Genomic DNA, 13229 nt, shown 5'->3' with positions numbered 1-13229 from the left:
TTGAACAATTTTATTTATTATTATCTACCTATTAAATGTATCAAATTTTAACAAAAAATTCAACACAAAAAGTGAATAATAATGGTTTATCAAACTATTTTTAAAATATATTATTTGATTCTTCGATCAAGATGGCGGTGTAGAAGTTCTAATCAATTGAGCTAAAAATAAAATAAAAATAATTTATTACTATTCAAATTATTTTGAGTTTAGCATGATATAGAGTACAGTTATTTAAACAAGATGTATTATCTACACTCTATTTAAAATGAGATTGTATCTCGGCTACCAACTTGTGTATATGGGCATGGCTTATCTACATGGCAGACATACAGATAGTTGACTTGGTGGGGTTGACAAACAGGTGTTGTCTGACCGCCGCCCAATAAAAACTAGTTGCCGCCAAGGTATGATCTCATTCTGAACGGAGTATAGGACATTAAAATATTTATTTTTTGGTGTCTTCTCTATTTTATAACATATACTTATAATTTTTAATATTTTATTAATTGATTAATTGAAAAACCTATGATAGAATTTTAAAAATAGGTTACTATTGAAATAAATAAATAATATGAAGATAAAAAATAATTATCATTTTTATTTTATTACTTTTTCATATATGATTTTATGCATACAATTAAGAAAATATCCAAACAAGATTTATATAGATATTTGAAAAAAGTATTCTAGCATATCACAATTTAACTTTTAAGGGATCTTTGAATACATTTATATTAAATAGATTTTTAATTATAAAATATATATTATATTATAAATATAATATACAATATCTCATATTTAATGATAAAAATATCTTGAAGTAAAATCTAACTAATAAAAAAAGTATGCATAGTATTTTGAAAACAGCTTAAAAATAATATACACATATATAAACAATATATAAGTTAAACATTTTTAAATTAATTTATTATTGCTAAAAAGAAATAGTTTATTTAAAACTATAATTGTATTGTATTTGTTATATTTTATGAAAATATATCAAACTTAGGTTCTGGCACTTGTTGAAAATAAAATGTAAATGTTCTACATATATTTTATTTTTGAAAAAATAAAATATTTATATGAACCAAATATTATTTGTTAAGTGTTAAACAGTTCTAAAGAAATAAAAATAATTGAAATTATACCAGCATAAAATTAAAAACAATATTATACATGCAATAACATACAAGAATTTGTATGTAAATGGGAAATAAATACCCACTAAATCAGAATAGCACCACATGTTGCCATCAACAAATCTCACTACAAAAATATCACTTTTGACTAAAATTATATTTATTTAATAGAAATTGCCTTATTTTAATAATTTATCTGATTTGATTATACAGTAAAATTTGTCTGATATGGATAATTGAACATTTCTATTGGGCTATAGTTTAGATATTTTAAAATATTTTAACCAATTCTAAATAAATGTAGAGCTATTTATGTAATCTCTGTTCATTTTTTTTATTTTTATTAATATAAAGTTTTACTGGTTGTGTTGTCATCTTGACTTATTGATAAGCAATATAGATTTGGAACATAGTTATATCATAAGTTATGTTATAAATAAGATGTATAAAAACATATTTCAAATTAATTAAAGATCAATTTTTACTTACAATGTGGTCTTGGTATTCGCAAAGCTTCATTATCATTAATTTTTACTTCGTAGTTTTGGTCTCTGTGAGTGTATTCAATAATTAATACTTTGTCTTCTCCAATACACGGATCATAAAATCCAGGCAACTGGCACTAAAACATATTTTATTTACAAAATTGTTTATAACATAAGTTAATGTCAATTATAATTAAACATCTTTTCAGAATTTGATTTTAATTTTTATTTACAGAATTATAATATAATATATATATATATATATATATATATATATATTTATTGATAATGTTATATTTGGAAATACAATATTTGTTAGAAACTAATGACATAATATAATATGATATATTCATTTGTAAATATCATAATAGTCAATCATTGAAACAGAAAAGAATTTCAATATAAATTATATTTTTATATACCGCATGTACTATATCTAAATCAGTTTATATAGTATTTGTGGCTTTATGGTTTGAATTATTAACATAATATAACCTATTACTTCAATTTTTTTTTATTAGAATCTATATTAAATATGCAATAAGTAAATTTGATCAAAAGAGAAAAAAATGACATGCTGAAAAGATGAGTAGATAAAATATCCATTAACTTCATTTTATAAATATATTTATACATAAGTATTAACATTAATAAATTATCGAAAATCTGTGTTTGAAAATGTATGTATGTATGTCTAGAGAAGATTTGCAAGAGAGTATTTCAATGATTATGTGGTTTATTATGGAATAATTTGTAGACAGTGAATTAGTTAATATTCTTTACGGGAAAAATGTTATCAACAGTTTATCAAGTTCATAAGCTAATATATAAAAATAAAATAATTAACCGATATTATTTTTTAATAAATATTCCAATAATTACTTTTGTAGTGGAGTGGAGTATTAATTGTGAATCCTTAACTAAGCACTGTAATGGGACTGTTACATCAATAATGTTTGGTTGCAATGTATCACTATTATCAAATGATTGCTCAGATTGATTTATTAGTTCAGCATTACCATATTTTGCAAATATAATAATTAAACCACGTTTTTCAGTCTCTTCCCTCACTATTCTTTCCATTGTAGCCATCATTAAATTGATGGCTGACAGTGCTTCTTGACGGAGTTCTGCCATTCTAAAAACAAAAATATAATAAATATGAATAATAAAAAAAAATAATTATAATTTATATTTCACCTTTTTTTATTAATTTCACGCTGTTTGTTAATTTCTCTATTTTTATAATCCTTCATTATTGGATCCAAAATTACATTTTTTGCTACAAACCAAGAAACTATAGGTACAAAGGTTGCATAAAATATCGGAGGTGTGATTATATCATGACTTAGAAGAATTGGAAAAATATATGTTTGACTAGCTCTTACAAACCTAAAATCAAATTAAGTTGTAAAATTTACTTAGTATAATAAAAATCTCTTATAGATTAATAAACTAGTAGCGTACTTTATTTTAAGTGTAACTCCATTTATTATATCAATTTGAACAGTAGCTGCGAATGTATTTAGTTTAGATACTTTTTTTTCAACTCCATACTCAAGTTTTGAATTCAAAACACCAGCTCTAAAAATATAAGAAAAAACAAAATTAAATTTTGGTTGTACAATATATATAATTTACTCATATTTATACCTTGCATAAATTCTTAATAACATATCTTGTTCGATAAATTTCCAAGTATATAAAACACTTATAGCCGGAGCAAGTCCAATTTCTAGTTTACACATACAGTAACTCCTTTCAGTATTATGCTCTACTTCAGTAGACAAACTAGTATGTTTAATTGATGTTAAACGGCCACCAAGAGATATATAACCAGTGGTTCGGGCACCTAAACTTGTACCTAACAATACTCGGCCAATAGGTTTTAATGTGCCACTAGATAAATCATTTAAACTTCCTTCAACCGTACCAAATATTGTTTTTGTTATCATTCTAAAGTAAATATTATGTATAAAAAGCAGCAGTAAAATAATTATAAATAAAATATAGTTACTTGAATATTTTAGCACCCACATGTAGGCCATTTCCAGCAGTAACATCATATTTAACCCATCCATTGGTACTCAAAAGTCTTTTATAGCTACTAGATACTAAAGTTAGTTAAAATAAATAATTTTCTTGGCTAGTTTTTATATATTATATAGATTATATTATAAATATAATATATATATATATTTGATTGTATACCTGAACCTGAACGCGATGATAAATTTCCACTAAGCACAATTGTGTCACGTAAAGTAATTGGTGCTTCAGTAGACATTGACATAGACATTGACGATACTTCAATGGTAGGTATATAAATATAACTATCGTCTCTAAATCAATAAATTAGTTAGTTAATACATTTATTCGAAGTGGAGGCAAGATATTACTCATCAAAATCTAAGTATTGGTTAGGTTCAAAAATATCAGTAGCATCAATTTTAGCAGTAAATACACCTCTAGCATTTGTTCGAAGCCGTAACATTCTTTCTTCTCGATCCCTGTGAGAGAATTAGTAAGATAATAATGTTATATTCTTTGTTATATTTATCTTTATGATTTCTACCTTGCTAATGCTTCATATTCTTCTCGAATTTCTTGTGGGGTTTTTGTTCGATGAACAATTTCCCATCCTTCAGTTTTTAAACCTTTTACCCCGACACAGTCATAGATTGCCCTTTGATGTGGGTCTTTCAAAACTAGAAAAAATGCATATTTAAAAATAAAATAAAACTAAAAACTAACACAATGATGTGCATGGTGCTATACCTTCATAAGCCTTTTGAGTTTTGTTGAATAATATTTCAGCCTCTCTTTTCTTGTTTTCATCCACATGTTTATCAGGATGATAGATCTTACTTAATCGTCGATAAGCATACGTAATCTCTTCTGGTGTCGCCTAGAATATTTCATATTATAGTCACTGAGGAAACTTTAGTAATAAGCAGCAGAATATATCGGTATTTATTGACTAACAGACTTAGGCAGGTTCAATACTGAGTAATAGTCTTCTTCTAGAAAATCGTTTTCCGAATTGGAATCCATGATCGGCACGATTGAAAACTGGAATTACAAACAATACTAACGTTGACCAATATTATTGTAGTTCATATTTTAAAAACTATGTAACAACGTATTCTACATGCGCAATAGTTTACTTTAGAAACAAAAACAATCATAAAAAATATTAATATTATATATCAATAAAAACAAACTTAAAAATTGTAATATTAGTTATATTGAATAACTTTTTTTTAAAATGATAACAGTTTTCCAATCGTTTCTATTCCGTCTTGTCGTATTTAAGGTTATCATGGAAAAATAAAGTCACACATTTTTAGGCGACGACGACGGCATGCACATCGCATACCTATTCGATGGTGCAATCACAGGAATAATATTGAGGTATAATCTCTGTGGGCGCAATCGCTTGGTAGGTGTTGCGGCGGAGACCTTCAGCTTGCTGCAGTTCCGCAGCGGGTTGTTATCAATTTTATCTCGTTACGAAACTTTGCTAAGTTATTTTGCGAGTCGATAGTCAATTGTCAATACCACTACCACTACGACTTACAATACCATAATAATAATAATATACGTATTATTATTATTATTATTGTGTTTTTAATGTCTTACACTTTTTTGTCGTAAACTCTGTAACAGTTTTTTTTCTTTTCGCACACATTTGAATAGCGTTGGTGCTATTTATTATAATAATATTTTTCATACCGTTCAGACAATTGACACTAAACACACAATCCGGCGGAATACTTATAGATACTTTGTTTTTCGCGTCTTGCAATCGTTTCCTAGTTAATTATGCGTATTATGCGAGACGATTGTTTCGCCGTTGTTGCGATGGTCATCTCCAATGAAGGACACACGGCGCATTAATATTCTGAATGTGTAGGAAATCGTTTCTGGTTCACGCATTATTCCGATCAATTTGACAAAACCACCAAAGCGCCTTCTGTAGGCTATGAGATTATGTGAGTATAATAAACATATTTTTTTAAATATATAAATAAACAAACCTGTTATGTGAAATTTAATTTTTTATTTTTTATTTGTACAGTACGTAAAATAAAAAGCAGAATTTTTGCACATTGTGCATCTGTTGTAATCCTTCATAATGTCCAGAAGGTTAGTCATACTTTTTTACTCTATTAATTTATATTTTTATTATATTATTACTTTTATGTTGATTTGAATCAGATGGTTCCACTCTCATTTAAATGGCATGGATACTCAACGTATACTTTTAGATGAAGGTGTTGAAGGGTCATTCTTGGTTCGGAAATCATACAGCAGAAAAGGACAATTTGTCTTATCTGTTAGGTATAAAAAAACTTTATTTTTGTTATATATGTGCAATCATGTAATATTTTATAATATATTATAGGCATGGTAATAAGGTTAATCATATAAAAATTCATAATGATGGTGAGCTTTTTGATCTCAATGGTGGTGAAAAATTTACTACACTAACAAATCTTGTTGAACATTATATGACACATCCTCGAGTACTTAAAGAGCAAGGTGGTATACCACTGCCTTTATTAATACCAATTGGTTCACCTGAGCCAACCAATGAAAGATGGTTCCATGGTCAAATGTCAAGAAAAGAAGCAGAGTATTTAATTTTAGAAAAAGGACGTCCTGGTAGCTATTTAGTACGAGAATCGCAATCTGATCCTGGAAATTATGTATTGACTGTAAATGTTGATGATAAAGTAGCTGAAATAAAAATTAGATTTAATGTAAGTATTACAATATAATAATTTTAATTTAAAAATACTTTAATTATAAATATTATTAATAATGTAAAGGAGAATACAAGTTAAATTAGTTGTATTTATTTATTTATTGAGATAAAGGCTAAAGTTGGCTCAAGTTCAAGTACAGAATTATATAAATATATCAAATAATAACAACAAAATACAATAACATGTAACAGATATACTATAATAGCATTACACTTAATAATAAGATTAGTTAAAATACGATTAAACTATAAGTATATAAGAATTACAAATTAAAGAATAGTAGTTATATTTAGCACAGATTTTAACTGAAAAATAATAATTTTTTAATTACATATTTAAAAAACTTTTAACTATATTTATAAAAAAAATTGAGCTGACATTATTTATAAATATTAACTAAAGCAATATTTAATCTATAAACTATTATTTTAGTCTTTAATAAAAAAATTAATTCTGTACTTTAATTTTATTTTAAATTAATTGTATAACTGTATTTTTATGATTAGGGAGAAAAATATGATATTGGTGGTGGAGAAGAATTTTTGTCGCTAAATGATTTAATGAAATACTACAGTTTTAATCCGATGGTTGATCATAATGGATCTGTAATGCATTTAATGAATCCAGTAAATGTAACCAGAATAAGTATTGCTGGAATTGTTGATCGTGTATTTAAACTTAAGGTGAGTTATTTAATGATTTTTGTTTTCATTTCTTGAGTATTGTACTCATTGTAATTATTAAGAAGCAATCTCTTAATTTCTTTAATTTTTCTTTGCTTCTTTAAATATTATTTTGTTTGAATAAAGTTATATAAAATTAATAATTATAATTTAGTATTTTTATTTCATTTTTAAATAAAATATTAATAATATTATTATTAACGGTTAGTACTTAACATCCTACTTTTAGATTTTAAGCGGAATAATAATTTTTTTTTGATTTTACAATAATGTATGTGTTTTTTCTCTCAGCAGACACTTTTTCTAGTAATATAAAAATTCTTCAATTATCAGTTTAGAAAGATTTCTTGTAGCAAATTGGATTTATTTTAGTGGCTTAAAAATAAAAAAAATTAGGGGATTTTTAAAATAATAGGAAAAAAATATAAACATTATGTAACATTTTAATATTATTAATAAAATAATTGTTTTTGGTAATCTTGGTTACTAAAAAGTTATACCATTTTGGGTCAGAATCGTTTTTATTGTATACAATAATCTACCATTGAATTTAAATTTATCTCATCCGTAATAGATGTAATTATGACTTATTCAATGCAGAATTGCCTTAGCTCTTCATTTGGCTTGGACAGTACCAAATAAGTATGCTGTTTCAGTATATAAAGTGTTCAGGACAACCAATAATATGCCCTGGAACTAAACTCCAATAATTTATATTTATTAACATTTTGTTAATTGGTAAACATTTCTAATAAAATAGCAATATTGTTTTTATTAATAATAAAATAATAAAAAAATCAATTTGACTGACTGACAAAATGTACTCTGAAATTATGTATATTAAGTAAAATAATATTTTTTGGGCTTGGTGATGACTAAAGTTGGTTTTTATAGAGGTATTTTCTGTTTATTTCTATTGGTGGTCCAATGTAAAGCCATATCAGCTTTAAATTTGTTGTATATACTATGTAATATGAAAAGAACATAGGTCAAGTATTTTGGTATAAAACTAAAATATAAAAATAGTATGGGTCATTGTAACATTCTGTGTCCTAGCCAGTTTGCATTTGGATATATAGATAATACATTAGTGTTATAATTTCATAAATATTATTTAACAACTATAATATGCAATAGATCACTGTCATCTATTATATTATCTGCTAAATTTTCTATTAAATTAAATGAATAAAACATATATATTTTTTTTTAATAATTATTGATTCTTTGTTTAAGATTTTACTGCTTTTTTGCTTTATTTTAAATGCTTTTTTTAATGTTTTATTGAGCTATAACATTTAAGCCCTAATGATGACTAATTTTGATGAATAGGTTTATTTTTTTCCTATCGCTATGACTAACTAATAATTTTGTCTATTACTTATTTCAGTTTGTAACTTTGTGTTAGTTTTTACCATATAAATTTGTGTCATAGAATGCTAACTATTGTATGCGATATTCAGTTACATAAAAATATGATGTTAAAATGTTAAGTTAAAACTGTTGATTAACCATGGATGAGTGATAAGATTTTTCTCTTGATATTTATAAAAAATTATGTTTGTACTAATTCAAGTGAAATAATATATTGTTATCTTAATTTAATTACAAAGTATCGCCTAATGTACTGAAAAGTTGTTACTTAATAACTTTTTTTATAATGATGTATTAAATATTTGTTTATTTTATATTATAGCATCAAAAATATCAACATTATTCTTTTGGAACTGGTGGATTTTGGGAAGAATTTGACGTATTACAACAATGGGAAACAAAACGAGATTCAACAAAAGATATTGGTTTTTTAGATGAAAATAAATCCAAGAATAGATATCGTAACATTTTACCATGTATGTTTGTGTTGTCAATAAGTAATAACAAAGATTTTCATACTATTATTTGTATTTGTTTTAGATGACCATTCTAGAATTGTATTAAAATGTTGTGATAAAAGTATACCCGGTGCAGACTATATCAATGCAAATATGATCAAAGTAATTATTTTACTTTTCTTCAATTAGGTTAAAAATAACAATACATTTATAATTTTCAAGCTTGAGCCATTTGCTTTGGCTGAAAACTATGAAACACGTAATTACATTGTCACTCAAGGTTGTCTACATAATACAGTTGATGACTTTTGGAAAATGATATGGCAAGAAGATTCTCGTATAATTGTTATGATTACAAAACTATTTGAAAAATCTAAAGTATATTTCTATTAAATATTTTAAATATTTTTAAACAAACTAAAAAAATAATTCTAAATTTTTAGGAGAAATGTATAAAATATTGGCCTGAGTTAGGTCAGACAAATGAGTACAGCAAAATCACCGTTGTAAATCTCGGAGAGTATGCTCATCAACAAGATATGGTTGTGAGAATGTTTGATATATCTCTTCCAAACTACAGACATAGAAGAATATTTCAATATCATTATATGGTAACAAATATTACATGTTATACTTTATGCCAGTGGTCTTCAATCGGTGGGTCGTGTTAGGTTTTCTTTTTAGCAATTTTAGTTTTTTTACAAAGCTTATGTGGGTTGCAAAAAATGTAAGCCTAAAAATTGGGTCGCGAGTCCAAAAAGGTTGAAGACCACTGCTCTATGCCATGAGAGACAGCAACTCAGCATAATTGATGTCCTGTAAAGTTGCAGTCTCTCGTTATATACTCGTATTATACTCAAAACAGATACTAATTTTCTACTTCTAATATACTCTTTGATTTATGTGAGGTAGAAGCAGTAAGTATTTTTATACTAAGAGCTTAACTTTTTTATTTCACAATATTATAACTGATTTGATAGATTAGCGATTCTTAATCTGAGTATATGAACTCATTGGTGATCGCCAGGGTTGGGATTTTATAGCACTTAAAATTACATAAATATGCGCTATAATATTACCTTATATGTGCGTTAAAAATATGCAACATAAACAACAAAATATACAAAAAAAAAGGAAATTTATTAATTAATAATATTTTAATCACTTACAAATTATTCATATCAATAATTTAGTTACTCTGATTAGAATCCTGAAGGGCTATAAAAAAATAAGACGAATGTGGACTGTATAAAATAAATTGACTATACAACTCATTTAACGCTTGTTCGTTGATAATCGGCGATTAATTATTGCAGTAGGTAGTAATTGACAAAAAAACCCAACAAAATCATCAGATAACAAAGATTAGAACAAAATACCTAATACAAAATTATCTTAATAATTCAATGGACAAAAATTTAAAAACACGTTTACTAAAATTTAATTTTATAAAATATGACCAATTTTGGTTCAAAAACATTTAAAAATGCAAAAAAGTTGTCACTTAAAGAATGAGAATCACTGCTATGGATGTTATTTCATTCTCTATCATACTTTCCTCTTCAATATAACATGATTACTTAAGTAATTTTTTTTTTTAAATAACTACAATTTTTATTAGGGATGGCCAGACCATGGAGTTCCTTCTGATGCAGGATCACTTCTTGATCTTCAGTTTGTTGTTAATGCTCGTCAGTTCAACATAGAAGCTCGCTCAGACGTTTCACACCCTCTAACTGTACACTGTAGTGCTGGAATTGGGAGAACGGGGACATTTGTTGTTCTTGACCTTCTCATTGGTTTAATAAACCGAAAAGGTATTATTTACACTGTTATATTTAAATTGTAATTGGAATTATATTCCGCAAATAAAGATTTAAGATTATTATTTAAAACTTATAAATAATGATAAAGTACTAAAGTATATGATTTATAATTATTTATTTATTTATGTAAGGTCTTGATTGTGAGCTAGACATTCAGCGCACCACACATTTGGTAAGATCGTTTCGTCCTGGACTGGTACAATCTGAAGCACAATATCAGTTTATTTATACAGCTATTAATCATTATGTACAATCAATATGTTCAAGAATATCTGCTGAAAAGGTTAGTAATCAAATAAATAATTTTTTTTTCTATTCAATAAAATTTTTTTCAACTATATTTAGAAAATTGAGATGTTTGGCCGTGAATACTTGAACATAAAGTATACAGAGGAACTAGCAACAATTGTAGGTGAAGAAAATGTGCCAACCTTAAACCCTTGTACAGCTCAGAGGGTCTTAAAAAATGCTATTACATGCAACACATATCCTACAACAGATTCACCTTTAGTGTCTCCAACTCTAGACAAATCAAATGTTGTTGAATTACTTGGTTATGATCCTGGAAAACCAATTATACCGACACCAGCTATACCAACAACTGCAGATTCATGTCCTAATTCACCAACTTCTAACGTGTTAGTATGTCTACATTAATTTTATATCAATAGTTGAAATGTGGTACTTCCAGGTTGGTGCTAAAATTTAAAAACATAAAAATAGTATACAATTTTCTACCATTTAAATACTATCTATATAAGAAAATGTATTGTTTATTTGAGGATACCTATAATATTTAGATAAACAAAAATTAAGAATTCTGCTTAAACCAAGTATTATGAGTTTAGATTTATTTTAAACACCAGTAAATTTGTGAAGATGTAAAGTATATTTTTGTATACATAAAACAGCTAATTTAAAACTAAATTAAAAAAAAAAAAAATTATTTAACAATATTTAATTTAATTTAATTGTTTTTCTACTAATTTTTATTCAATTTTATAAGTATATTTCTAGAATTTAGTTGATTAATTTTTTTTCTTTAGTAACTTTCAACCATTAATATTTAATATTGTTAGAAATTAAAACAAATTATTAATCTTATTAAAAAAATCTGGATTTATTTATAATTATACATAAAATGAATGAACACTAAAAATAATTTTTAATCAAATTTGTAAACATTTGTAACTTTTTCTAGTATTGTTATAGGTATGATTATTTTTATTTTTTATGATTATTTTTCAATACTAATGTAATAACTTGAACTATACATACAAGTATTTATTTATTCTTATAAATTTTAATTTTAAGTTGTATGTTTCTGTTATAGATTTGAATTACATTCCTATGAAAACATTACATCACCATTACCATCTAGTGAATGTGACATTGGACCTCCACCAATAGAAGCTCCTCCACCACCCCCACAGTCACCTATTATAATATTATAATTTTAAATATACACGAGTCTAATTATGTTAAGACAATTTTTTTAATTTCATTACATTTTCATCAACCATTGTATCTCATATTTTTTTTATTTAATAATATATTTGTTTTTTAAATAACACATTATTTTTTAATGTTAATTTAATTTTGAATATTGATATCTTAATTAACAAAAATGTAGTGTACTAAACATTCCTGGTTTTGGGCCAATATAGATAAATAACCGCTAAATATGACTGTTAAATTTGATATAATTAAGGTTTGGCTACCAGTTCTATGCCAATTCAGTTTGTTAAATTAAATAACTATTGTTACTCATATTCTTGTATTATTTATTTTTATTGTTAATACATATAGAAACATTATTGTAAAATGTTATTAATTATCTCATTATTAAGTTTTAAATAATAAATAAATATAATTTAAATTTTTATTAATTTTATATTGTTTATTTTTTATATTTAAGAATCTATTTATTTTAGATAATAAAAAAATAAAAATTAATATTTGTGAGAATTGTATGCATATATGTTCATGCAATCACTATTAAAACTTATTTTTATTTGATATTTAAAAAAATAATCAGGTATCAGCTACTCGCCTCTTATTATTCATGTCAAGATTTGGCTTATTGTGGTATTGAATTATTTTGATTCAAGGTACTTCCAGTTGATTGGAGAAGTTTCTAATTGAATAGAAATTATCGTTCCATTTAAAATGAATACAATATCATGATTTGTGGTACACTTAATACTTGTTAGTTACCACTAATCCAAAGATGTATTGGTAAATCTTGTTTCAAGTAAAAAAATGCAATGATATCCCAAAATATTTTTAGTCTAGAAGATTACTCGATAAACATATAGCTGTTGTTTATTTCTCAGTTCTCAATCAACACAAAATTTAAAAAATGCTCGAGTATAGTGGTCCTCTTAAATTAATATTTTTTCATGTATACCCATATTTTTATAATTTATAGTTAAGAGTATACACTCAAATACAACTTTAATTAACAAAATAAGTGTACAAGAATAATG

General features: G+C 25.3%; 2 protein-coding genes across 2 annotated transcripts; one reads left to right on the top strand and one right to left on the bottom strand.

Annotated features, from left to right (window-relative positions):
- Positions 1-3: 3 nt before the first annotated feature.
- On the bottom strand, positions 4-4878 carry LOC113550142 (dnaJ homolog subfamily C member 11). The gene is made up of 12 exons (XM_026951819.1): positions 4613-4878; positions 4406-4535; positions 4203-4335; positions 4027-4137; positions 3839-3969; positions 3645-3741; positions 3281-3583; positions 3095-3211; positions 2828-3019; positions 2510-2765; positions 1632-1764; positions 4-161 (listed from the first exon to the last, which is right to left on the bottom strand). Exons 1-12 carry the CDS (start codon positions 4679-4681, stop codon positions 127-129), a joined length of 1707 nt encoding a protein of 568 aa, XP_026807620.1. The 5' UTR covers positions 4682-4878; the 3' UTR covers positions 4-126.
- Positions 4879-5149: 271 nt separating this feature from the next.
- On the top strand, positions 5150-12562 carry LOC113550141 (tyrosine-protein phosphatase non-receptor type 11-like). Its single transcript, XM_026951818.1, has 13 exons — positions 5150-5622; positions 5709-5776; positions 5849-5971; positions 6036-6393; positions 6906-7082; positions 8779-8932; positions 8997-9076; positions 9137-9292; positions 9358-9525; positions 10536-10731; positions 10872-11023; positions 11086-11378; positions 12074-12562. Exons 2-13 carry the CDS (start codon positions 5766-5768, stop codon positions 12192-12194), a joined length of 1989 nt encoding a protein of 662 aa, XP_026807619.1. The 5' UTR covers positions 5150-5622; positions 5709-5765; the 3' UTR covers positions 12195-12562.
- The last annotated feature ends 667 nt before the right edge of the window (positions 12563-13229 follow it).

Source organism: Rhopalosiphum maidis, chromosome 1, assembly GCF_003676215.2.
Source record: "Rhopalosiphum maidis isolate BTI-1 chromosome 1, ASM367621v3, whole genome shotgun sequence".
NCBI lineage: Eukaryota > Metazoa > Arthropoda > Insecta > Hemiptera > Aphididae > Rhopalosiphum > Rhopalosiphum maidis.
Note: the sequence above shows the minus strand (reverse complement) of the source record. Positions and strands in the feature narration are given on the sequence as shown.